General features: G+C 36.9%; 1 protein-coding gene across 1 annotated transcript; it reads left to right on the top strand.

Annotated features, from left to right (window-relative positions):
- On the top strand, positions 1 to 27,994 carry LOC124643812 (putative fatty acyl-CoA reductase CG5065). The gene is made up of 13 exons (XM_047182913.1): positions 1 to 215; positions 11,143 to 11,252; positions 12,139 to 12,255; positions 14,149 to 14,268; positions 20,729 to 20,854; positions 21,106 to 21,251; positions 22,028 to 22,140; positions 22,740 to 22,932; positions 24,173 to 24,319; positions 24,536 to 24,625; positions 24,827 to 24,991; positions 25,363 to 25,461; positions 25,824 to 27,994. The coding sequence occupies exons 2-13, from the start codon at positions 11,148 to 11,150 to the stop codon at positions 25,975 to 25,977; spliced, it is 1,575 nt and encodes a 524-aa protein (XP_047038869.1). The 5' UTR covers positions 1 to 215; positions 11,143 to 11,147; the 3' UTR covers positions 25,978 to 27,994.
- Position 27,995: the final 1 nt, after the last annotated feature.

Here is a 27,995-nt window from a genome sequence, read left to right as displayed (position 1 = left end):
AGCATCGCTGTCCTGCGTTTGATCGCCAGTCAAACATTAGTGACCATAGGTGACGCACCTCTATCTTTACGTGTGTTTATTTATTTATTTTACGCGCTATTTTTGAAATTAAGTAAATTGTAGAAATATTTTTTTTTAAGTTTTTTTTGTAAATTGTGTTACTTAAATCGATTTTTGTGTATTTTTTTTTCTTTTTTGGAGATTTAATATTTTTGGTAAGTTATTTTCTTTTTCTAATAAATACATTTTTTACTGTGAGTTTTAGATACTTAATGATCTGCTTAGGTATTTAATTATTTGAAAAAAAAAGATGTTTTGTGTGGTCAGTTTAGATAGTAAAATAAGTACCCAAGTAAACGCGTGAGTTATGCCAGTTGCAGCTTTTTCAGTTTTTAGCTGAACTGTTATTGTATAAAGTTAGGTCTTATTTATTTATTTCCTGGACTAGAATTTTCTGCGCCACGTAATTACGTACCATTAAGTTATTTATCTGGAGGTATATACAGTCGCAAATAAAAATTTATTGACATAATAACTCTAAAAGTTGTTTACTTCAAATTAATATTGCAAGAGCTGTTCCTAATAACTGCCTTTACAAACCAGTTTAAACTAATTTACGGTAAAAAAAAAACTCTTTTCCATTAAAAACTATAAACGATTTCACAGTATAATGGCTGATTAGATTTAAATTATACATACATAACTATTTTGTTTTATCGTAACTTGAATCATTCAGACAGACAATTTACTTATTTACCCGGATGCGTGAAAAACTATTTCATAAAAAAAAAAACTATTGGCATGGTTAATTTTGCCTCCTTCGTTTTGGAGAGTCGATAAAAAAAGTCATATAGATCTATTTATTTTTAAATCTGTTAGTTATATCTGCAAGTTATATCTGTAAATCATAATAAAAAAGTACTTAACATAACACTAATTAGCGCGGTTTCACCCGGTTTAGATGGAACTACATCTCGCATTCTATTCAGAATAACAACCTACTACCAACCTGCTGCTTTTTTCATCAAAATCCGTTCAGTTGTTTTTGCTCTGAAAAACAACATACTTACAAAGTTTGTCAAAACTGTCACGTTTAGAATATTAGCTTAAATTAGTGACATTATATTTTTATAGCTACCATCTTCATAGTAAAATACAAAAGTTACAACATTTCGCATTACATACAAAACGACACTTAGAGTGCGCGCAGACCGCAAACTTTTAGTCGGCCGATAGTTTGTTTGGGCTCATAAAACAGTATAAAGATGAATGATACGCACATTACAACGATCAGGGTATTTAGCCGGTATTAGACTGACTGAAAACTTTGATTGGAATCGAGATTTTCGATAAATTATTGAATCAGGCGTCACTGCGGAAATCCATGACATAAAATGTTAGGAAAAATACCTATGTACCGTTAATTCCGCGAGACAATAGTTAGAAGCTCGGACTTGTACTATTTTCAAGCATATGCACATGCAGCAAGGGATCATGCAATGCACATAGGTACATCAAGATTTCAATTAAAAAAATATTTTTGCAAAATCGGACAACTGTTTAGTCTGCAGTACCAATGCAACTTTTCTAAGTCTGTATATACTTTCTAAGTATATCTTAGACACCATTGGCTGTGTTTCGGATGGCACGTTAAACTGTAGGTCCCGGCTGTCATTGAACATCCTTGGCAGTCGTTACGGGTAGTCAGAAGCCAGTAAGTCTGACACCAGTCTAACCAAGGGGTATCGGGTTGCCCGGGTAACTGGGTTGAGGAGGTCAGATAGGCAGTCGCTTCTTGTAAAGCACTGGTACTCAGCTGAATCCGGTTAGACTGGAAGCCGACCCCAACATGATTGGGAAAAAGGCTCGGAGGATGATGTTTAGTCTGCAGTCTACTCTTAAATGAGTGTAACACGAAAAACACTCTGCATCCATTAACATTTTTAGAAAGGGAATCGTACACGATTACAACATTATTACAATATAATATATCTTAGTATATTACAGCTTCGTTACCACACCGGGTATCGAACCCGCGACCCTGGCTTGTAACACAATGGCTTTAATCGTTGTAAAACAATTAACAATTATAAATACGTGCTGTCATAAAGACTTTTGATATCATCTGCAATTTTTTAACGGAAATATGACCTTGACCTTCTGATGAGCTCGTGGCTAGGTAGCAGATGCACTGGTTCACCGGAAAATGGGCCTTAGAATTAAGTTAGTCCATGCCTCGGAAATTACATATCGTCCTGGCTGTCACCCGTATATTTTTGGCAGTCGTTACGAGTATTAAGTCAGTTTTTTTTAATGGGAAATCATCAAATGACCCCTCCCGCTGTGGGTGCAGCGTGAGGGAGTGTCAGACTCTTACTGACTAAAACCCACCATGTTCCTTCTGAAGCCCTTTATGTACCAGCGCTGCGGTAACTCGCGCGAACAACGCCGCAGCCCTGGCCGGAAAATTGATATATTTAAGTCAGTCCTTGCCTCGGAAATTACATATGGTCCCGGCTGACATTTAAGGTGATCATTACGAGTATTCAGTCAGTAGCCAGAAAGTCTGACAACACAGTCTTAACAAGGGGTATTGGACTGCAGGGGTACCTGGGTTGAATAGGTCAGATAGGCAGTCGCTCCTTGTGGCATACTGATGCTCAGCTGCATCCGATAATACTGGAAGCCGACATCAACATAGTTGGGAAACAGCTAGGCAGATGATACTGACGTTTCATGCATTTAAATCAGCAATCAAGCTATTTTCTTACGTAAAAATATAATTCCACTCGGAAGCAAAAAATAGGACTCACATGCAAAAATATTTAATATTTCACCTTCAAAATAATTGCATTAATATTTATGTTTTTAATACTTCACCCATCGATGTCAGAAGAAGGCCATTTTGTATTTATTGTAAGCACTCAAAAATAGTGATATATAATAAAAAGTTAAAAAGTCAATTGCGATTCAAACACAACCTTGATGAATCTTTTCAAAAGTTATTATATAAAAATGTCTTACGTAACATTAAAAAAAAAGAAATATGTGCTTCTTTTAATAATAATAATTCAATGTCATTGCATTTTCAATAAATTTTAAATCATCATCTCCCGAGCCTTTTCTCAACTATGTTGGGGTCGGCTTCCAGTCTAACCGGATGCAGCTGAGTACCAGTGTGCTACATGCCTGTCCTCCTCAACCCAGTTACCTCAAAGCTAACCTTCATACTCATCAATCAGAATTTATTTTTGTAACGAGTACAATTAAAAACAAAATCAAATGTAGATTTATTAGTACAAATATTATATATTCCTTTTGTACAATAAGATTTCATCGCCAATTAAAAATTATTTTTGCTGCGTAAAAAGAAAAATGTCTAAAAATCATAATTATCTAAAAATATATGAAGTACAAGGGATATTGTTCTTGTTGGTTGTTATAACTAATTAGGTTATTATTTTAAAAATCTTAAGCAATATGTATGTATAAATAGGATGTAAATAATTTGGTATTTTCGTATTTATTTTGTTATTTACTACTTTACTTTGTATTATTTACGTAGTTTTGTAACTTGCCCTAAAATATTGCAACTTGGTAAATTATTTGTCATTTTACAAAAAAAAACGCGTTAAGTTCTTGATTTTTGGAATTTATAAAACAGGTTTTAAATAAAATGCTAACTGCTGTTTATATCAAAAGAAAATATTATGCCCTTCATAACATCAGAATTGTAAAATTCTACGTTTTTTATACTTAACCAAAATGTTATTTTCACGGCCAAAACAATTATTCATATTACAACTTCTTAATTGATGGTCAGGTTTTATCAAAAACAATTTTATGCAAATTTCAAATTTTTTTTACTAAGATATTTTGGAATTTTGGAGCAGACTTAAAAAATTGCTTGTTTTGCCTTCATTATGAAACCAAGTTACATGCACATACATAATTTAGTAGACTCATCTAGGATACTAGCCGCTTTCCCGCGGTTTCACCCGCGTCCCGTGGGAACTACTGCCTGCACTGGGATAAAATATAGCCTATGTTACTCGCAGATAATATAGCTTTTTAATGGTGAAAGAATTTTTTTATATCGGTCCAGTAGTTTTTGAGTTTACAAACAAATAAGCAAAGTTTTCCTCTTTACGATATTTGTATCTATACACAAGATGTACTTAACAGCTTCCACCCATGTTTTCGCGCACCTGGATAACAGATAGCCTTACATTCTTCGGTAAATGTTTTTAACTCTCAAATGAGCAAATTTTCAAATAAATTCTTCAATGAAACCTACGAAGATTTTTCAATTTTTTTTTCCTCCTCATGTAAAAACGTTTTGAAACTCATTAATAAGCAACATAAATATTATGTTCATCTGTACCTTCCTATTTTGCAAGAGAAGAGTCAATAAAACTCGTCATGACGTCTTGACGTGAATGACGTCAATACAAGTTTTAGGCGCGCGTTCGCTCGTCTATGCTAGCAAAACAAAGCAATTATCGTTCGACATGTTACCTCTCTTATTAGTCGACACCTAGGAAGTACTTAGAAAAGATTCGGTGAAAGACGCACGAGCAATGATTATATAAAACCATCTCAGAAGCCTTTTCCCAACTATGTTTGGGTCGGCTTCCAGTCTTACCGGATTCAGCTGAGTACCAGTGTGCCACAAGAAGCGACTGCCTATCTGACCTCCTCAACCCAGTTACCCAGGCAACTCAATAGACTGGTGTCATACTTACTGGCTTCTGACTATCCATAACTAGTGGGCAGCACCTAGCAAGCCAGTTGTCAGAGTTTTCTCAAATCCGCCTGACGGCCTCTGACGTGGAATTGTAACAACGACTGCTGCTGAGTATCATTCGGGGACGCCGGCGACACGTGCCCTCCCAGGCTGGGGGTGCAACACCGACAACTTACAGACTATTTTGTGAAAGTTTCTAAAACCCATAAAACAATTTCGGATGGCATACTGCGTCGACAAATAAAATTAAGAATATATCAAGAAGATGAAATGTATTGCAATTCAAATGCAATTCTGTAGTTGGTCTGATCGCTTTTTGCACATGTATTTTGGTGCATTTGACAATTACTGTCAGTGAATCTGTATGTACCTAAAAAGATTAAAAAATTAACAGCTGTCAACTGCCCAAAAGATATAGTACCTATCAACTGCACTAGTTTTAGTCATTCTACGAGATGTCTTCTATACCACGTTAATTAGCGATAATTGGCTACACTAGAAATTCCATACTTCCTTATAGGTACACAGAAAATATCACAAATGTGTGAAACGACAAACTAAACGTTCTAAACCGTTTAAATTGTTACTGGTTTATGATAGTGGCAGACACTAAATGATTGAAAGCCGACTATACTAGGAACAAGACTCGGGACTACAGAGTCCCGGATTTTCGGAAGGCGAACGTGGGGCCGAAGCCAACACGCACGCCAAGCCCTTTTGAGACAACTTTAATGAAATGGTGACACAAAACCGACGATTATCCCTGTATACACTATAGAAATGTACCCAAGGACAATCCCCGGTTCTGTGCTAAACTACTGCTAAATGGATGAAACTAATTATTATTTGCGTCCCGATATAGCTGCTTCTCGTAGGCGGTAGGTGACAAAAACCATCCTAAGTCCTTCTCCCAAGTCCAAGCTACCTCCCCTCTGGTTTTTAGCTGAAATTGGTTCAGCCGGACACGTGTGATGTCGTCACCAAGGAATAGGTATGCGGATAGACATCAAAAATTGCTTTTAGGTATAATTAACGCTCAATCCAATATATGTATATATTAACGCTCAATTCTTCTCCGTGCGAGAGGAGGCCAGTGCCCAGCAGTGGGACGATAAAAAGGCTGTTACAGTTGACAGTCCAGGTATACTATTTATTACCGCGTTCGATAAGATTTCTCTCAAATCGAATGTTAACTTGGTAAAACATCAGATAACCAATCGTTATTCGTTTGAAAGAGGAAAGGACATGTCTTCAAGCTAAGAGTCAATAGGTTACTCAGAGTCAAGTACACTTAAACCTTCGACCACATCATCGCTTCATCAGATCACATGCAAGTAAAATACCTATTAATAAAAAAAGATACATGCTTCATGCATATTAATCATTAATAAATACTAAGGTACTCTTTTCTAATAACCTTTCACGTTAAAAATAATTTTAACAACCTTCAAATGTGTATTTTCAAGAGATCTCGTGTTCGCAATGTACTCGGACGACCAGTGACGTCATAAGTCACGTCACTACACAAATATTGACCATCCTATTGACACCCCGCTGTTTGTTCGACAGTGACTTTGGTGAGCAATGTCCGGAGTGGTCGAGCGATGTTCTAGCTATAATAGTTATAACTACTCGTCGTTGTCAGGTCCAGGCTGTCATTTAACATCCTTAGCAGTCGTTACGGGTAGTCAGGAGCCAGTAAGTCTGACACCAGTATTACAGGCGTTATTGGGTTGCCCGGGTAACTAGGTTGAGGAGGACAGATAGGCAGTCGCTCCTTGAGGCACACTGGTACTCAGCTGCATCCGGTTAGACTGAAAGCCGACCTCACCATAGTTGGGAAAAAGGCTAAAATATGACCTATTTACCTTTTATGAGTGCTTATGTATTTAAGTATAAGAAATGGCGACATAAACTACTAGGCGACAAATATTAAAGTCGTCGTAAAATCTAAATGGGTTATTGTTGTCACTAAGTAATGTTCTATTGGTCTTTACTATTCAAATATTACTGACTTGCTATTTCGTCATCTGCCTTTTTACTGTCCCACTGTGAATCACAGGCCTCTTCTCTCACAGAGAAGGAATGAGCGTGACGCACCACGTGCGCTTAACTCGGATTGGTGATTTCAGACCTTGAAGTCTAGGTTCTCTCGAGATGTAAATAATATTATAATTAATTATATAATTTTATAGTAAATTATCTATTTTCCCGTGGGACTACTGCCCGTACCGGGATAAAATATAGCCTATGTTACTCGGGCTAAGCTACACTCTTGTAGCTTGTTAACAGTGTAAGAAGTTTTCATAGCGGTTCAGTAGTTTCGGAGCCTTTAGCGTACAAAACAAAAACATTGTTTCCTCTTTATAATATTATAGTATGACCGCCTCGTAACTGCCTCGTAACTGCCTCGTAACTGCCTCGTCGGTCTAGCTGTCGCGAGTGCGGCTGCGGCTGCTGAACAGCAGGTCTCGGGTTTGACTCGAATTCCCGAGTCGGGCCGAAATCGCTTTGTGGGTTTTAGAAGACTTTCACAAAGCAGCCCGGAGCCTGGAAATTGGTGATTGATACACCCGTGCATCGGAGAGCACGTTAATGAAATCTCTCCGGTGGTGTCGGATTGTCGTCACATCGCGCTATGAGGGTGAAGGAATAGTGAGTGCACCTGTGTCCAAGCAAATGTGCGATAATCGGCTAGAAGGACATCATCATAGTGTGATCACGGATTACCTTAATAGTTACTTCGGTATGATACGATTATGATAGATAATGAAATCTTTTTAGAAGGAAAGATGTGCGTAGCCGGGTTGTTTGGTTAGTTAATATACAGTTATGCAAAAATCGCCGTGTTTTCATGTTATCATACGTAAATGCTAATCTAATCTCGAATGGCTAATTAATTAATTTATGTCAAAAAACATAACATATTGACCTTTTATTCCGGACAATGTCAGTGACATATCTTAGTTCATCATCCATCATCCTCCGAGCCTTTTCCCAACTATGTTGGGGTCGACTACCAGTCTAACCGGATTCAGCTGAGTACCAGTGTGCCACAAGAAGCGACTGCGTATCTGACCTCCTCAACCCAGTTACCCGGGCAACCCGATACCCCTTGGTTAGACTGGTGTCAGACTTACTGGCTCCTGACTACCCGTAACGACTGCCAATGATGTTCAATGACAGCCGGGACCTACAGTTTAACGTGCCATCCGAAACACAGTCAATGGTGTCTAAGATATACTTAGAAAGTACTTCAAAGTACATACAAACTTAGAAAAGTTGCATTGGTACTTGCCTGACCTGGAATCGAACCCTAGCCCTCATACTTGAGAGATTGGACATATCTTAGTTCTATCTGCATATTTGTGCGGAATATACATATATACTAATATTCTATTCATGCTCAATTTAATCCTTCTCTGTGTGAAAGGAGGCCTGTGCCCAGCAGGGGGCGATAAAAAAGGCTGTAGGTAGCGGTATGCTAATTAATATTAGAGCGTTCAAACATTTTGATTACAAAGCTGAAGAGTATGTATGCGCTTATCTCAGGAAGTATTGGTCCGATATCAGATATGAAATAATAATGTCGGGACACCTTTTCACACACGGTTGCTTAGCCACATGGTAAGTTATTTATTAATTAACTTGTGTTATGGGTGCTAACACTACTGATAAACTGCATATGGCTACATATATACATATTTATAAATACATATTGGAACACCCAGACCACGGCCAACGAGCATGCTCACAAATGTCGACCGAACCGGGAACCCGAGACCTAGTTCACAGCAGTCAGCAGTCATGCTATGCGACTACTAGAATAACACGACTGTCAAAAAGCCATAAACTTTGAAGTGCTTATGTATTTTAAGTTAGTGCTAAAGTATGAGTCAACGTGCCTCGTTCGACGGACTGCTCAAATATTGACAGAACGCCTTGTGTTAAACACAAGTCTGTTATCCTATACTAACTCAATAAGCAGGTACTCTAAAAAAAATTAAAAATAAAATAAATGCTACTTCTATTATCTATTCTATTTATTCTATAGATAGAATATTATCGGGAAAAGCCGTCAGCCACTAGGTTTCTCTCTAACTGTAAAAAAAAAAAAAAAATACCTTGAATCTATCTATGCATGCAGCTGAGTACCAGTGTTTGTACCAGTGTTGCAAGGAGTGACTACCTATCTGACACCCTCAACCCATTACGCGGGTAACCCAATACCCCTTGGTTAGACTGGTGTCAGACTTACTGGCTTCTGACTACCCGTAACGACTACCAAGGATGTTGAACGACAGCCGGGACCTACAGTTTAACGTGCCCTCCGAAAAATACCTTGAAATAGTGCTATAAACACAAAATTGACGTTTCTAACTCGATTCTGCATAAACATGAGTAAAACCTTATTTGTGGAGTAAATAGACTACACTTTAGTACAAATAACAATGGTCACTATATTTCCATAATACTGGAAACAAATAACATTACTTATGTACAATACTTGTTGCAAACTGCAGACTAAACAGTCGGCCGACTGTCAACCGATTCAAATTAAAATATCAATTAAGCAATTTATTAGCTTGTGTTATGAGTGCTATGATGTCCTTCTCGCCGATTATTATCGGCCACGGCGGCTGTTCTCATAAAAGGAGATCAGCCAACTGCGCAGGAAATATTATAGTGCACAAGCATTTGCTTGGACACAGGTGCTCTCACTATTCCTTCACTCTCATAGCGCGATGGGACGGCAATCCGACATCACCCGGAGAGAGATCAGGCGAAGGACCGATAATTTACGTGCTCTCCGATGTAAACCCAAAACAAGCTGTCGGTCGACTAAAAGTTGGCAATCTGTGGGTACTCTTGTTGTATGCACGAGGCAACCTTGTTGGCAAGGATGGTCTTTTGAGTTCCACTTATGGGCGTACCGTGAAGAATGCTCAAGAGGTTTCTAAGATGCAGTTTTGTTTGTTAACGAGATCTTTAAGTAGCTATGTACCTACATAAAACCTTGTTAGTTAAATACCTATTACTATGTTTATTTATTAATATTAAGTACTAGCTATTTTCTGCGGTTTAAGTAAGAGTCAGACTAATGTCTTCTGCGGGATTGTTCGCGCAAGTTACCGCGGCCCTTGTACATAAAAGGCCTGCGACGGAACACGACGGTTTTTAGTCAGTAAAATTCTGATACTCCCTCACCGCTGCTAACCCACAGCGGGAGGGGTCATTTGATGATTTTTGCGATCGATAAAAAAATTAAACCGACATTCAAAACATTGATGATTAAAAAAAAATAATAGATTTTAGAAGTCGGTTTACAGAGGTTCGTTTAATAAAATATTTATTTTAATGATTTGTTTTAAATGCCAAAACTTCTTATATAATGATATTTTGTGTGCATCATTTTGCATCATAAATAGTTTATCTTTCTTAACTGCTCAAAACGTTTTAAAACTTTTTTGAAAATGACATCAAAATCGGTTTAACCATTCAACATACGACTCTTTTACAACATACGACCTTTTTTTTAAAAAAAAATATAGGAATGTGGAAGTTTTTAATAAATTATAATTAGGTACTAGAACATTGTCTATGTCAAAGAGTTCATATTGCATCACTACATTATGCATTATCATATTGTTATGTATTATAATATTTAGATTAACTTACAACTTTGTATTAAATCAAATGAGCGTAATGTCAATGCTTGTTCCGGAATTTGATACTCCAAGGTTAGATTACACCTAGATATTTATAAATTCATTCCAATAATCTAATATTCTTGATAACAATTTTTTATTGATATGATGATGTCCTCCAAGCAGATTATCGGCTTCGGCGGCTGTTCTCATGTAAGGAGATCAGCCAGCTGCGCAGGACATATCATAGTGCACAAGCATTTGCGCAGACACAGGTGCACTCACTATTCCTTCACTCTCATAGCCAGTTGGCTGATCTCCTTATATGAAAACAGCCGCCGTAGCCGATAATCGGCTAGGAGGACATCGTCATCATCATCTGCGAGTAACATAGGCTATATTTTATTTCACACACACACATAGGAAGTGGTGAAAGGGGGCGTTTTGGAGGTGTTATCCTTTTGTAATATTGACGCTAAAAAGTGCTTATCTGTGAGGTGACTTTGACTTACTCATCATCATCATCATCATCATCATCTCAGGCATAGGACGTCCACTGCTGAACATAGGCCTCCCCCTTAGATCTCCACAGATACCTGTTGGAGGCGACCTGCATCCAGCGTCTTCCGGCAACCTTTATAAGATCGTCTATCCACCTTATTGGTGGACGTCCTACGCTGCCTGACCTACTTTGATACGCTGTAATACGTTGACTTACTATATTATACAAAATGTCTTGATTTCCAGCCACCATGGTCCCGCGGCCGGTATCCCCGGGCCCCGCCGAGCCCCTGCTACCGCGCTTCTACGCGGGACGCTCCATCCTCATCACAGGAGCCACCGGCTTCATGGGGAAGGTGAGGTTACATACCTTTGTCTATGCCACCGGGGCTACAGGATTGTTGGCTGGTACATAAAGGGCTTAAGAAGGAACATGATGGGTTTTAGTCAGTAAGAGTCTGACACTCCCGAGCGCTGCATCCAAAAAAAAAGTCCCTGCTGAAAAAGTGTCATAGTGCATGTAGTCGGATCTTAATTATTTTAAAGTATAAGTAGGTACCTATTAAGTAAGAAGAATACTATTAAATATTAGTATTATTGAGCAAGTGCAATTCGAGGAAAATACTTCATCAAACTTGATTCCTAAGTTATTAATAATTATTTTAATATCTAGATTTGACATTTTATTTTATTTCCCTGTTTACAATCTTGCACATGTTTTCAATAAATCGTTAAAATAAAGAATTTAGAAAAAAAGCATTGGAAAAATAAGTATCTTGAATATTCTAGTCATTTACGTTCAATGTTATATTAAATGCTTTTTTTGCTTGACAAATTGCTTATGCTGTTTTCTCTTGAAAAATTGCTTTTAGAATTTAAAAGTGCGTATTTTCAGTTTTTTTTCGATGGCATTTGCATTTTTTTTTCCTTTATGAAATTGAGAAAATAAAGGTAGAGAATAGAGCTTTCTCGAACTTTTCATCAAGACTTGAATCTCTGAATGATCTTGAATCAATCAAGACCTGATAAAAACGATTGTTTAATGTCTCTGGCAAAAGCATAGACATCAAATGACTAGCGAAGATGTCACAGAATCTCCTAAGAAAGTAGCGTCAACATGAATAGGATTTTTTATTTCAGTTATAATTACGTATCGAGCGCGTTAGCTTAAAAAACTCGTAATCAGCACTCAGGATGGCAGAGTTATTTGTGGTGATTATATTTCTTTCTGATGCTGTTCAGGTCCTGGTCGAGCGACTGCTATCCACGTGCCCGGAGGTGGGGAGGCTGCACCTGCTCATGCGAGACAAGAAGGGCCACTCCCCTCACAAGAGACTGGCGCAACTCAAGCAGTCCCAGGTATGTGGGAGCTTTGTGTATGGCAACACTAAGGCATTCTATGTATCTATACTAATATCATAAAAAATAAAAACTTTTTTTTTATGTATAACCTCTTAAACTACAAGACCGCTTTTAAAAATTCAGCTTTAGAAAGTCTGCGAGTCTGGGAGAAACATAGGCTGCATTTTATCCCGTTAGGTACGGGCAGTAGTTCCCACGGGACGCGGGTGAAAACGCGGGAAAACGGCTAGTAAAAAAATATAGTTTTCGATACAACTTTTACACCGTATTTTCTTCAAGCATTTTAAAAATAACTTCTTAGACACATAATGTGTCTTAAATTAATGGTGATGATGTGTCACTTTCAGATTTTTTTTATACGCAGAACTTAGCAATATTTATTTTTATTCGTCTTTTTATCTACACACAGCGATCGACACTTTGTTTTCTCTTACGTATTTTCTTTTAGTTCAAAACTAATATTTTCATAAATTATATTATTATAAGAGGTTTAACGACTTAAAACCACTTCTAGTCCAACATAAAAAATTACTCACTTAACTTCAGGTACCTACTTAACTTATTATTGATTTACATACTTCAAAACTTGTTTTCTTTTAAACTTGTTTTTTTTTTCAATTAATATTACTTACTGGTAGGTACTTGGTACTTATAGTCAATCAAAGCCAAGTACCTAGGTAGGTACATTTTGACGTTTCACATATTTTGTTTTAGGTACCACGTTGTCGAAACGTGATTTCAAAACCATATAATTACTTACTGTTTTTTTGATTTTTATAACCTCAAAAAACTGCGAATGATAATTATGATTACATGTAGATAATATAATATGATTCGTGTTACATAATTTACCTATGAATAAAAAACTCATTGACGGAATTTAAGCGTAGGTATTAACGTTTTTTTTATGTTATTGTTGCTCCAAATTCTAAAAAGAATAAATTAAGCCATGAAAATCCAATCGGAATATCAAATAAAAATTATGATCAAGATCTTTCTGAATTCAATCAGTTTTTATTACAAAATAACATCAAAAAACAATTTAATACATACAGTGATTTGCACCATTTAACTAGGTACCTCTATATCTATATCGATAACCGGACCATTTTCAGTTGTCAAATCGACGATGTGACCAATGGGCGGCAGACATGCGGCACGTTGTTATTTGGTTAGGTAACGTTATAGTTAAACTAGCGACCCGCCCCGTCTTCGCACGGGATAAGAGTATTTCCCCACTATTATTATAATACCACTATTTTACATATAAACCTTCCTTTTTAATCACTGTATCTATTGAAAAAAACGCATCATAATCCGTTGCGTAGTTTTGAAGATTTAGGTAAGCGTACAAAGGGGCATAGGGACAGAAAAAGCGACTTTGTTTTATACTATCTATGTAGTGATGATGCAACTCACCCTTAAAGGTGTGTACAAATCCGCCTTATAGAAAGTCAAAAGCGTGTTATTACGATATTGACACACTAGTCTTTTTTAGGCTGTTTCACTGGTGAGCCATAATATATAGCAGGCATGCAGTGTAGCTTTCTAACAGTGAAAGAATTTTTCAAATCGGTTTTCATATGTCTGAGCCGCGCCTGATCTCTCTCCGGTGGTGTCGGTTTGTCGTCCCATCGCTCTATGAGAGTGAAGGAATAGCGAGTGCAACTGTGCCCAAGCAAATGTGCGTGCACTATAATATTTCCTGTGCAGCTGGCTGATCTCCTTACATGAGGACATCATAATCATTAGTATACATAGAAGGTGAAGGTGAACTTGGCTGGGCGTTTTGGTGGCTGTCTTTTGTAGACTTGACCTTCAAAAAGTGCTGATTTTCAGCCCACTTTGAATAAAATACTTTTATTTTAGATGAATGTATAATGTTGTCAGGTATTTGACAACGTACGAGCTCGTGACCCGCGTCAGCTGGAGAAGTTGTGTGTGGTCTCCGGAGATGTCTCCAAGCCGCAGCTTGGCATGGAGGCGGACGGCATGGCACAGCTTAAAGAGGTAAATTGATACTTTATTTTATTTTTTAAAGACAGGCTTTTTTCTAGGCTGCGGGATTGTTCGCGCGAGCTACCGCGGCGCTGGTACATATAGGGCTTAAGAAGGAACATGATAGGCTTTAGTCAGTAAGACACTCCCTCACGCTGCACCCACAACGGGATAGGGTGGCAGACTCAGTATCTACGAAAACATATTTACAAATAGGTTCTCATTTATTAATACGATACCATTACCTACATAATGTACTTACCTTTTGTTACATTAATAATGAACCTAATGTTATTTATAAAACTATAAACAAACAACTTGAATAATTAAAATAACAATATACTGAAATAGCCGTTTTGTTACTCATTACTTTAATTTTATTAAGTTACTTTAGTTTTAAATAGTTTATACCTAATGAATGTATTCTATTGTATAAGTACGTAATAAAAGCTATTGAGCTTTTTTTTTTTTTTATTTGTGTCAACATGTATGTAACTTCGTTTTTTAAAAAAACTTTTATTTATGGAATCTTTTTTTTATTTTTAAATAGTGTATAGATTGAAATTAATGAAAATTAAGTTGGAACGCCAAAAATATAGCTAGAATAATAAATATCTGAATACATAATGGAAAAAGCTATGTGATCACTTCCAGGATGTGACTCTATTGAGTATGATATTAACAAAAAACTACTCGATATATTATTAATATTTTTATTACTAATTAAAGAAAGCAATCTTGTCAAAAGGAAAAAACACAAAACACGACAATTCTTTGAACGTTTTATAACAAAAATCAAACTTCAATTTCAATTATGTGACTTTTGATGCACATCGGATATTAATTTTTAAAATATTAAGCTATAATAAAAATATATTTCTGCAGTGATCCCTAGTTATGAATCAAAATTAAATTCCTGTCCATCGAGCGAAAACAGAACAAAGCAGTATTTTATAAAGAATTTTAAATATTTTTTTGTTTAAAATAAAAAACAGGGACAGTCACACCACTGAACGCCTGAAAAGGATAAAGCTTCATCTACATGGACGCTATTATTATAATTATGTAATATTCCAGATCAACATTTAATAATAATCAAGAAATACTGTATAATACTATATCTTTTTAATAATGGAACAAATAATAACAAAAAAATATTGTACCTCGTTTACATAAAGATTGTAAACATGAATAAAATAAAATTGATCCCCACAGAAAACTATTATTCTGAATTTCTGAAACAACATCACTGTTTTCCATGTAAACTTAACTTTATAGGGTCAGTCATGTTGTGACTTTGAGCTCAGCCCGTATGTAACCTTAGATTTGGTCACAAAACGGAAGTCACATTTTCATACTTGCCGATTAAAGAAAAAATTATAAAAAATTATTTGTGGTTCTTTTCCATTTGATGTCATTTTAAACAGTAACTTAAAGAAATGGCGGTTTCTAGAAATAAACAGCAATCCTAATATTTGGTTACGCTGTAGTAAAATTCAAACACATATCTGAACATAAATTCTGTTCTTGTACGGGGCCAGCAACAAAACGTCTACGTTCCTCAAAGTCCTTTTGACTTTAATAGTAAAGTAAAGTAAAACGCAGTAGTATGTTTAAGTAGTGCCTGTTTCAAAGTATTAGGACCCAAAAATTGTGGCTTAAAGTACTATAAAATGCGGTCACAATACTGAATGTTCAGGGTGGATCAAAATTTCATCATCGTAATTTTATATAAATAAGCTTTTTTTATGTAAATAAGCCAGAATATTACAAATGAATTGATGAATATTATTACATGATGACATTTAGAAACTAAACCCCTTAAAAAAAGTATATCGTCCGTAGAAAAATATTATTACTAAATATTCTTGATCCAATCATACAAATTCAGCTGGGGACAAGCAAAAAAAGCCTTCTCCTGTTTATTTAAATGCTGTTAAAACAAAATAATGAATAATTAGAACAGAAACTAATATAATAAATTAAAATTAAATGTATTTTCTTTGGTCCAGTATCTTTAAAAACTCAAATAGTTAATGGGTTTAAGAATGAAATTAGGTCAAATCCGGGGGACAAACAAAAAACGCACTTTACACAAATAAAAAAAAAAGCTCTATTACAATGCATTGTTTCACATTAAAGGTAAATAATATATATTGTATAAATAATTATATTATAAGAGCGTGTGGGTAAGTCAAAGGCACGCGGATCGATCGATCCTAAAGTAAAGTAACGCTTGCCGCGGTCGGTCCTTGGATGGGTGACCATCTCGTCGTAACGAGTTCTTTAGTACGATAAACTGAAGTTCTCGACTGTTATTTTTGAACATCTTTGGCAGTCCTTACGGGTAGTCAAAAGCCAGTAACTTTGACACCGGTCCTACCAAGGGGTATTGAAGAGGTCAGATAGACAGTCGCTCCTTGTGGCATGCTGGTACTCAGCTGCATTAAGTTAGACTGAAAGCCGAGAACATAGTTGGGAAAAGGCATATAATAAATGAATACGGTAGTGGTCAATGTTTGCACACTGGTTAAAAATATTCCAGTGTATCTATAATAGAACCAAAAAAAATACAAAAATAATTAAGTACCACTTAAGCTATTTACATGGCAAATTATGAAATATGGAAACACATCAGAAAATGCATAATGTATGTATTGTACATTGTAACTCGTAAATAAATATGCATAACTTATGCAATGCACCTTACCTAAGTACTAAAATAAATAAATCCTGACCTCTGCTATACAGGGACATAGGCACTTACCTATACTATACCATATTCATTCATTTTACATCTATCTGCCTAGCCTTTATCCAACTATGTTGGGGTCGGCTTCCAGTCTTACCGGATACAGCTGAGTACCAGTGCTTTACAAGGAGCGACTGCCTATCTGACCTCCTCAACCCAGTTACCCGGACAACACAATACCTACCCTTTGGTAAGACTGGTATCAAACTTCCTGGCTTCTGACTAACCGTAACGACTGCCAAAGATGTTCACTAACAGCCGGGACCTGCAGTTCATCGTGCCCTCCGAAACACAGTCATTTGTGTCCAAGATATACTTAGAAAGTACATACTAACTTAGAAAATTTCCATTGGTTCTTTACCTACTAGGCCACAATATAAAAAAAATGTAGCCAGCAAATTATTTTGACACAACTCAACATGACAGCAAAAAGCGCGGGAATCTTACCAAACTATATAGGGTAAATACGCCAAATGTCGGCCTCCCCCCAAACTTCGGCCGTCTGTACATTTTCAGCTTGCATTCATTCAAAAGGTAATTAAGTGTTAGTTTTGCTCCTCGAATTGCAACCTTGGTTTATACTCTATACGTACAAATCGTTACTATCCGATTCTGTCACTTACTCTTCTCATACTGAGCGTCAGTAGCGATTGCGCCGTTGAAACATCAAATTCGCACGTAAAGTAGCTTACTCGAAGTGAATACTCACATTTTGGGGATTGATATTAGAACGATAAAACATTTATTTATTTTTGTTTTAAGCTTGATTGTCACTAATGGGTTATTTTTACTATATTTTAAGATAGTTTTTTCAGCGTTTTGCGTATATTTTTCAAGGAAAAATAGGAGGCCGCCATTAGGACAACAGTTTTGACTTAAAACCGGAGTCTCGGCCGTGGCCGACTTAAAGCAAATGCAGTCTATTTTATAAATTCCTATTGTACTAATTCCGTTGGCTTAACAAGAGAATTTGCAAAGCTTATAGGCAAATAGATCTATTTTACGTTTAATAGCCAAATAACGGCCGGGGTGATATTAGTTGAATCTCGAGAAATAAGGTACAAGAAATAGGGGCCGACATTAGAATCGTAAATAATCGTAATGTCGACCAGCCTCGAACTCAAGCGCCACTATACAGGCTGATGAAAAAATACTTTTATATTTTTTCATTTTCTCAAAATGAAATAATTTATTTATTATAATTCATTATATCGTATAGGAGTTAAGTTTAAATGTAGGAGTTGACAGTATTGTAGGCATGTTTATGGTAGCTTTATAGTTTGATACTTGCTATCTATTAAACCGTTCTTATTAGCTTAAAAAATATAAATGGTTGGTCGTGAATACGACTTTTTTTGTTTAGGGGAAACAAAAAAAATATTTTACTATAAATTAAACAAATACAATTACAAATGTATACTTAGTATTATATTATAATTCTGCTAAAATAAATCATGTTAATAATATTTGTCACTGCCTTAATTTAAAACAGCCTATACCTGGCCGACATTTGGAAAAAACGCAACCGACCTTGGGCCGTGAATGGCCGACTTTAGGGTTTTTCTGTTCTCGACGCATCTAAGCCTTATTACTTTTTTCTTTTCGTAGAAATATCAATCTTATGCCTATAAACATGACATAGATTAATCAAACTATCCAAAACCGCATCAGAAACTATCTTTCGTTGGAAACTGACGGTGCTATAGCGAACCGCAATCAGAAAATCGCTAAGGGGGCCGACATTTGGCGTATTTACCCTAACACAAAGTTATTGAGTAAATTATTTAAATGAACACCGACATGAGTACTTATAAAGGTTATATTTACGTTGCTAAGCAACGGAAATGTTTGGAACTTTCTCGTAACTTAGTGAATGCGGTGCGAAAACCGACCGTGGCCGACATTTTGTGTTGTAGCTGATATTATCTGTGCCCTTAAGCCCTTCCAATATTAACATCGGGTATAATGATAGCCAATCAAGTTTTGTAACTATGTATATCGAAATAATTTATGAATATTTTGTTGTTGCATTGGATGTTGCTAAAATTACTCAATGCAGCAGAGTTGTATGTGTAATCCATAGCCATATATAGCCTACATGGTAATTTAATTTTCGACATTTTGAAAAGAATACTTTGGCAGGAGACCTTTTTAACCGGCTTCAAAGAGGAGGTTTTCAGTTTTACCTGTATGAATGTATATGTGTTTGGTTGGACCGATTTTGGTGTGGGTTTCAGCATAGTATTGGACACACTCAGGAGAAAGTTTTACGTACTTACCCTCCTATATGTACCTATTATAGAAGTCGGTTATTTTTTTGTGGAAAGTCATGCGAAAATAAAAATGGGTGTTTTAAACCGCGTAAGTACAAACTTGTTTGGCAACACAAGATGCGTCGGTATGGTGTAACGCAGGGCTGTCAATCATTCATAACCCATAGTTGACATAAGGGACAAGTACTGTACCTACGAACATAGTTAAACGGCTTACATACATAGATAAACTGTCTATCTGTTTTCACACTGGCGGGTTTTCCACGTTGATCTTGGTAAACAATTGACAACTCGTGGTTTAAAAAAAATTGTCGCTGAAATTGAGAGGTCTTTTCATCTTTTTTTGCGTAAAAGCGCTAGCCCTATAATATAACTTCTAATCCTCGTTAGCAAAGCAACAGAAATATCACCATGAGTAATGCCTTTTTTATTGGAAATCATCGAATGCCCCATCGAATCTCGCTGTGAGTTAGCAGCGCTCGGGAATGTCAGACTCTTACTGACTAAAACCCACCATGTTCCTTCTGAAGCCCTTTATGTACCAGCGCCACGGTAACTCACGCCAAAAATCCCGCAGCATAAATAATGCTGCCGAATTAATTAAAGTTCCTTAATTAGTTACATTAACACACTGTTACACAAATTGTTAACATATACAGCCTCAAAGCTTGACTTTGATATATTACATGTAACAACTTATAATGCAAGCGCCATGTTGTAACATCGCCGTAGATACGATTACATGTAATTATGGCCACTACAGGCTATCGCAATGGCTTACGAAACTATAACTAATTCTATATGTGGATAGTTTTGTTTTTAAATGTAATATTGCGGGAGATTTAGATAATGATAATACGGTAGTTTCCAACAGTTTCCGACTACTCAAATGCAATACTTTTATTGAACTGTCAAAAACTGTTCCTTTCTATGCAATTTGTATGAAATCGCGAGTTGTGACGTTACAGATTTACGTTATTTAAAAAAATATGTCTTCAGTTGAAATAGTTATAAAAATCTTAGAACTTCTTTCAACAACTTTCTAGAATACCTACCCATTTTGAAATTACGGTAAATCTACTGTCGCGCGTGATTTAGACATTAAATATATATTTTGAAATACATAAGTATCAGCTTAATTTGCATTAAATAACTCTCTCTGGAATATATTATAGAAATTAGAAAACTATTGTAATTAATATTGATTTCTAACACTTTCGCGAATATTAGACATTTAAATAAAACTATGTACTTTTACGGATAACGGAAACGTCGGAAATCCGTAAAAATAATTTTATTGTGATTAATTTTATTTTCTTTTAAAACCATAAGACCAACTCTTTGGAACCGAGCAACTACTTGACGTTTCGAAAGAGCTTTTATAGGCCTATTTGAAATTAAGAAGAAATGACTTTGACTTTGATGAAACTTGTTCGTTCTGTTACAGGTGTCCATAGTCTTCCACTCGGCTGCTACTCTGAAGTTCGACGAGCCACTCCGAGTGGCGATGGAACAAAATGTTCGCTCGGTGGAGCGACTGCTCGAGATATGCGATAAACTGCCTAATATACAGGTAAGGAGAACCAAGAGAGGTCATCTTCGTCATCATCATCCTCCTGCCCTTATCCCAATTTGATTTGTGGTCGGCGCAGCACGTTTTCTCCTTCCATGCTCTTCTATCTGCCGTCATCTCACAAGTAACATTCTTTCTAACTTCATCGACTTTCACACAATCCATCCATCGTTTCTTTGACCGTCCTTTGCCACTATTTCCGCCCACTTATATACAAAAGTCTATACATAATGTGTTCGTTTCTTCTCCAGGCGTTCATCCACGTGTCGACGGCCTACAGCAACGCGGAGCTGACTCGCGTGGAGGAGCGAGTGTACGCCCCCCCCGTACCCCTCGCCCAGGCCCTCACCGTCGCCGACAGCGTGCCCGAACACCTCCTCGCTACCATCAACGCCCAGTGAGTATCTATCCATCTTCATCTCCCGAGCCTATTTCCAACTATGTTGGGGTTCGGCTTCCAATCTAACCGGATTCAGCTGAGTACCAGTGTGCCACAAGGAGTAACTGCCTATCTGACCTCTTCAACCCAGTTTCCCGGGAAACCCGATACCCCTTGGTTAGACTGGTGTCGGACTTACTTGGCTTCTGTCATATAGGTAGCCGCTCTGTCTTTTTACCTGGAAGCGCGTAGTAGTTACCACAAGATGTGAGTGAAACCGCAGGCAAAAGCTAGTGCTCTTTATGTACTTCAAATAGCTGGAGGTCCGTTCTGAACATTACTTTGTCAGCCGGGTGACTGTCAAACTCAAATTAACTGCCTCGTTGGTCTAGTGGTCGCAAGCGCGACTGCTATGACTGAGGTCTCGGGTTCGATTCCCCGGATCGGGTCAAAATCGCTCTGTGGGTTTTATATTTATACACTCTCACAAAGCAGCCCGTAGAGTGGAAGTTGGTGATTGATTCCCTCGTGCATCGGAGAGCACGTTAAATGTCGCTCCTGCGCCTGATCTCTCTCCGGTCGTTTCGGATTCCATCCCATCCGGCTATGAGAGTGAAGGATTGAAGGAATATTGAGTGCACCTGTGTCCAAGCAAATGCTTGTGCACTATAATATGTCCTGCACAGCTGGCTGATCTCCTTAAATGAGAACAGCTGCCGTGACCGAAATCGACCATGGACGTCATTAATTATTAATTTATTAAAAAACGGAAATTGTATGTTGTACATTGTCAGGTACATAGCTCCGAAGCCCAACACGTACACGTTCACGAAGGCACTGGCCGAGACCGTGGTGGAGGAACACGGCAACAGGGGGTATCCTGTCGCCATCTTCAGACCTAGCATCGGTAAGTCCAGCTACCTCCTTACCAATGTTCGCATCTACATATATGGGGCTTGATTCTGCTAAGTTAATAATGTGACAATTGGATAACAATTTAATCTTAGTAGCAGTTTTAACCTTAGCGGAAATTCTGCTACTAATATTAGACCAATCGTATTCCAATGAAATTTCATTTGTTTGCAATTGGTCTGCCATTTGGTCTATAGAGTAGTCTGCTCTGCTCTACAATCATGTTGCAATCGTAAATCATTTGCAGAAAATATGATTCTTTATGAATCACAGAAAAGGTTAAAATCGTTCATTTAAAATAAAAAATAACAGAATTCCACTTACGTTAATCGTAGTTGAGTCGTGCGTGATTGAATTTTAGTTGGATATCAATCGTTCGCTTAAGTAAATCCTGTTGTTTTGCTTACTAAATACAGGAATTCGAGATTACTTGTAGATCAAAATTCGGCGCGAGTGGCTAGACCCGCACGTGCCTCAACATGCGCAAACTACTTGCACTGTGTAGATGCACCCTTAGACACGAGCTCACAGACAGCCCAAAAGTGACCTCTGGTCCTATATCAACATTTATAGCACGTTGTATCTTGTTCCCAGTGATCTCTTCCCTCCGGCACCCTTTCCCCGGCTGGATAGAGAACCTGAACGGTCCGTCGGGCGTCGTCGTAGGCGCCGGTAAGGGTCTGCTCCATGTGTTCTGCTGCCGAAGCCGCGCTGGTGCCGACATGTTACCTGTTGACATCGCTATAGACACGCTGCTGGCTGTCGCCTGGGAGACTGCTGTGGATCGGTGAGTAGGAATACAAGGAAAAATATATTTCAGAAATCAAATCCACAATTCACAACGTCATATATTATTATTACTGTTAGGTATATAGCGAGATGATTACCAATGTTACTGTTACCTACTGCCTTTCTCTCGTCCCACTACTGGGCACAGGTCTCCTCTCACACGGAAAAGGAATTAAATTATGACTAATACAATTAAATGTGATACTTACATTACATATTTTTTCCTATCTATAGTTAGGTACATAATTAAATTTAGTAATACTAAACATAATATGTAAGTATATGACGTAGGTACGTAACCATAGAATGAATAAAAACTATCCCACATGTAAGTATGTGATGTACGGGAGCGCTACAGAATATTTATTTTATTCTAGTTTTCAGTATTTGTTGTTACATCAGCAACAGAAATACGTCATCTGTAAAAATGACGACTTTGTAACTATGTTTATACTAAGTGTCCCGTTTTCCTTTGCCTACAGAGCACATTTCATTCATACCATAGCCACACAGGAAAACATAAGGAAAATGTATCACAAAATGAACAGCCTTTAAATTAACGAACCCAATAGACATTATTAATAATAATATGGAGCGTCATTGCAAACACAATGCATGACCTCACGCGATCCGGATATCAGTTATTAATAATTAGAGGAAACATATCGACCCTACTGTTTCCATACGTTACTGGAATGCTGAATGGTGGAATTATGTATAGGTAAATGAGGAAAGAGGTTAGTTACGACTGCTGTGTACGAGGTCTCGGGTTCGATTCCCGGGTCGGGCCGAAATAGCTTTGTGGGTTTGAGAAACTTTCACAAAGCAGCCCGTAGTCTGGAAGTTGTCGGTGTTACACCCCCGTGCCTGGGAGGGCACGTGGCGCCGGCGTAATTTAGGTAGAAGGTATGCTGGAAGAGATTTCTTTAGAAATAAGCATTACCTTTGTAAATTCTTTCTTTCCTGTCGTCTTTCTTTATTGTGTCTGTGTAGTTATCGGCACGAATCTTGAGCTCTGACCTTCACCTGCGCAGAAGTCATTTATTGGGTCCCTTTTGTGGTATGAAGTGAGGCGCGGGGGCGGGCTAAAGCTGTGATTGGCCCGCAGCGTCACTCGGGATTGGTTCTTTGCTAATAAATCACTTCTGCGCAGATGTAGGTCAGAGCTCAAGATTCGTGCCGATAATTATACAAATGTAAAATAAAAATCTCCTAAAATGGTAGTTTTTTGTCCTCAGCCTGGAACATGTGAGGGTTTACAACTGCAGTACCTGTGAGAACCCCACCACGTGGGGGGACTTCGAGGACGCGCTGCGTAAGAATCTACGGGGTCATCCGCTCGATAACACCTTCTGGTACCCCAGCGGGTACAGCGTCGAGAACAAGTAAGTTATCATACATCTGGGGCTAATTTAATAACGTGTCAATTGGATAACAATTGAATCTCAATAGCACTTTTAACCTTAGCGGGCATTCTGCTACTATACATATATTATAATATGAGACCAAACGTATTCCAACGACATTAGATGCATTGATTTTAAAGAAGGTTTGTTAATTGGGTTGTGAAAGAGTTGAAAAATGTAATGTATTTTTTTCAGAGTCACACAAAAAGCGATGGAAACTCTACTGCAAACTCTCCCCCTCCACATCGCCGAGTATGTCACCAAACTGCTAAGAATTAAAACAAGGTAATATTATACATCATTTCTTAAATAAAAATAAAATTCTGCGTGGAATGAAACGAAAATTATAATGTTGCCGCTGTAAAAATGTACTTACCAAAATGGTAGTTTTTTAATTTAGATACATTTATACCTACTTTTACCTAACTTGTACCTACTTATTTTATGTAAATAAAAATGATTAATTTGTTTTCTATTCAATTTCAGAATGAGTCTGATAACTGTCAGTCAGCGTCTAAAAGCTATGAATGAAGTGCTAAGATTCTTCTCCGTGCGTGAATGGCACTTTGAGACGAACAACGTGAAGAGGTTACAGGCGAGGTTAACGCCCCAGGACGCCGCCATTTATAATCTAGATCCTCAAACTATCAAGTTAGTATGTTATTTTATTGTTTATGAACACAGTTACACAGACAAGAAGATACTAATAGAACAAATAGTATTTGTTTATCTTTGAAATATAACAAAAGAAATCATTTATATCAATGTCTTATCTACATATTAGATGAAATGTTTTCTAGTTATTATTCTGAGCGATATCCGACATTTTTGACCGAACCGATTTTCCAAAATGGTGAAGTATCTCCGTCATTTACCAACCAGTGTGAAACCATTATTTTCATGTGAAGTTTTACAGCACTTCCCCTCTGAAGTAGGTCAAATAGCTTTATGTAGTTACGATGTTATATATCAGGTTATAACTAAAAAAAAAAAACGTTTTTCAATAAAATTACTATTTGCAGTTGGGATGATCACTACGAGAATTTTGTAAAAGGAACGAGAAAGTACCTGTTGAAGGAAAAAGACCAAGACATCCAGGAAGCGAGAAAACACTTGCGCAAGTATGTATGTTTACCTGCCAGTGAGCACCGAGAAGGGGTACAAGCAAAACTATCGAAATAAAATTACAATATAGAAAACCGCAACTGAAACAGTCATTTTGTGTGTCAGTGTCCGTTTAACGCAGATTACACGAATGATCGGTCTGGCACACAATTTTTTAGCAGCCTCCTGCCTTTGTCCCAATTTTATTTCTCCGTTTTATAGATTCGCTTTCTCTACGGGACACTTTAAATAATACTTATAGTAATCTGTGATAATACACAGATTGGTCATTAAAAAATATACCTATGTATTTTTATAAATAATTCTTAATGTATTTTAACGGAATAAAATAACACTTTAAATATGTGTCTCATTCTAGAATGTACTACGTCCACTACGGTTTCCTGTTCTTCGTGGTGACGTTGATCTGCAGGCTGATGCTTCAGAACCACTACATCAGAACCCTCGTGTTCAGAACATTCAAGCTGCTGCTCACAGTCATCGGCTCAGTCTTCATGCGCATACAGAGCTGAGATCCTGTTCAAGTACAATAAATAACATGTTAACGTATAAAGCAACATCCTGTGAAAGACACGAATTTGAAACATCAAAAGTGGTATGTGCTGTCAGAATAATGTAATTAACGTGAAATATTTTGAGAAATGATCTTCTTATATATTTTTTTAATTTTGTGAGATAAATTAAACTTTAGGAAAGGTAAATCATCAACGCAAAGCGATCCGAAGCGCAAAACGTCACGTTAGCTACTTTAGAGAAAATCGCTCACGGAACTGTGGGAAAAAGCTAGTTTTAATAACAATAAATATACAGTTTGTGTATCGGCGGATGTACATTGTTATGTATTATAATTATTTACATAAGGTTTTGTATTATATTAATAACCTAGATGGATATTACGGTTTTTAATAATAATATCACACAGCTGACAGCACACAATTAGTTGTCAATAAATCACCTCGTAATGTACATAGCTGAAACAATTTACAATGCAATACAATATGATTGTGAACATGAAAAAAAATTGGTGATCAGTGACACTACAAATAGTTTAATCGCGATTCAGACATTACTTATGACAAAATCTGGAAAATCGCAGATCATGGTTTCCTGACAGATATGTTAAACTACTGGTTGGTATTTCCATGTACTTTAAAATTAGTATAAATAACTAGCTTCTGCCAGCGACTTCGTCCGCGTTAGATTCGGACTTTGTGTAAAGAGAGGAAGAAATAATAAACACCAGCCTATCCAATTATCTTAATCTATGCGTACCTAACGTATAAAATGTAAACTATTAATAATTTGTTATTGAACGAATATTTAAACACTACCAAAATAACTAATACTTACCTATTTTATAAAATAGCACAAAAGAAACTTAAAAATAAATTGTTTAAAGTCTAGCTGCAAGTTTTGTTAGGTCAATTATTGTCGGTCAATAAGGTTGAACACTCTGAACGTCTATTCGCATCAATCGCATAAACAGCCAAATAATGCATTATTTGAAGCTCGCGCAGCCACCGCGCCGCGAGCCGCGTCGAGCGCGGCGACCGTTGCACAAAAATGATCCTTACAGCATGATTCAGTATTCACGCGCGATGTCTTATTACCGTCTCTTATGTATAACTTTGGTGTTTCTTTACCGATTTATATGACTCTTTTTTTATTGAATAGGTAAGAATGTTAACTTTTTTTGTTTAGTGTGATTGAGAGTGTCAGAAACGTAATAGTAAAGCAATATAATTAGAAAGCCAAGAACTGCTAAACTATCGACAGTTACACATGTTATTGTGAGTCAACCATCAAAGATAGACATATGCTGCCAAGGGATATTTTTTACATAATTTTAAGGAGAATATTTCCATCATACATGGTTTCTGTGTAGCTTAAACCATTAAGGCTGGACACGCGACGGAAGCTTAAAAAATGGAGTAACTTCGCCCGTTTTCCCAACTTTTTCCTTCACTGCTCAGCTCCTATTGATCGTAGCGTGATGCAAAGTATCCTATAACCTGCCCAGGAGTATGAAAAATAAGTGTACCAAGTTTCGTTAAAATCCGTCAAGTAGTTTTTATTTCCATAACGAACAGACAGACAGACAGACAGACAGACAAAAATTTTACTGATTGCATTTTCGGCATCAGTATCGATCACTTATCAACTCCTGATAGTTTTTTTGGAAATATATTCAATGTACAGAATTAACCTCTCTACAGATTTATTATAAGTATAGATAAAATGTAGTATAAGTTTCTATACATAATAGTTATTTTTATGAGAAAATTGCTCAAATTGTGTTACATTATATTTAGTAAAATAATAAATGTTTTTACTTGTAGCCTTGTTGGTATTACAAACTATGTTTGTCTATGTATAGAAGTATTTACGGGTAAAGGTTACGCGCAAGTAGGTCAGTTGTTTTAAGATATTATTTTGAAATGTATTTCATTTGCCACTTCTTCGTGCTTTGGTAAAAGGTATGATGACAATCAATGTTTTTTAAGGAAATTATATTTTGTATGAAAAACAT

The sequence above is a fragment of the Helicoverpa zea genome, chromosome 28 (genome assembly GCF_022581195.2).
Source record: "Helicoverpa zea isolate HzStark_Cry1AcR chromosome 28, ilHelZeax1.1, whole genome shotgun sequence".
NCBI classification, from domain to species: Eukaryota; Metazoa; Arthropoda; class Insecta; order Lepidoptera; family Noctuidae; genus Helicoverpa; species Helicoverpa zea.
This window is presented reverse-complemented; position numbering and strand designations above follow the sequence as displayed.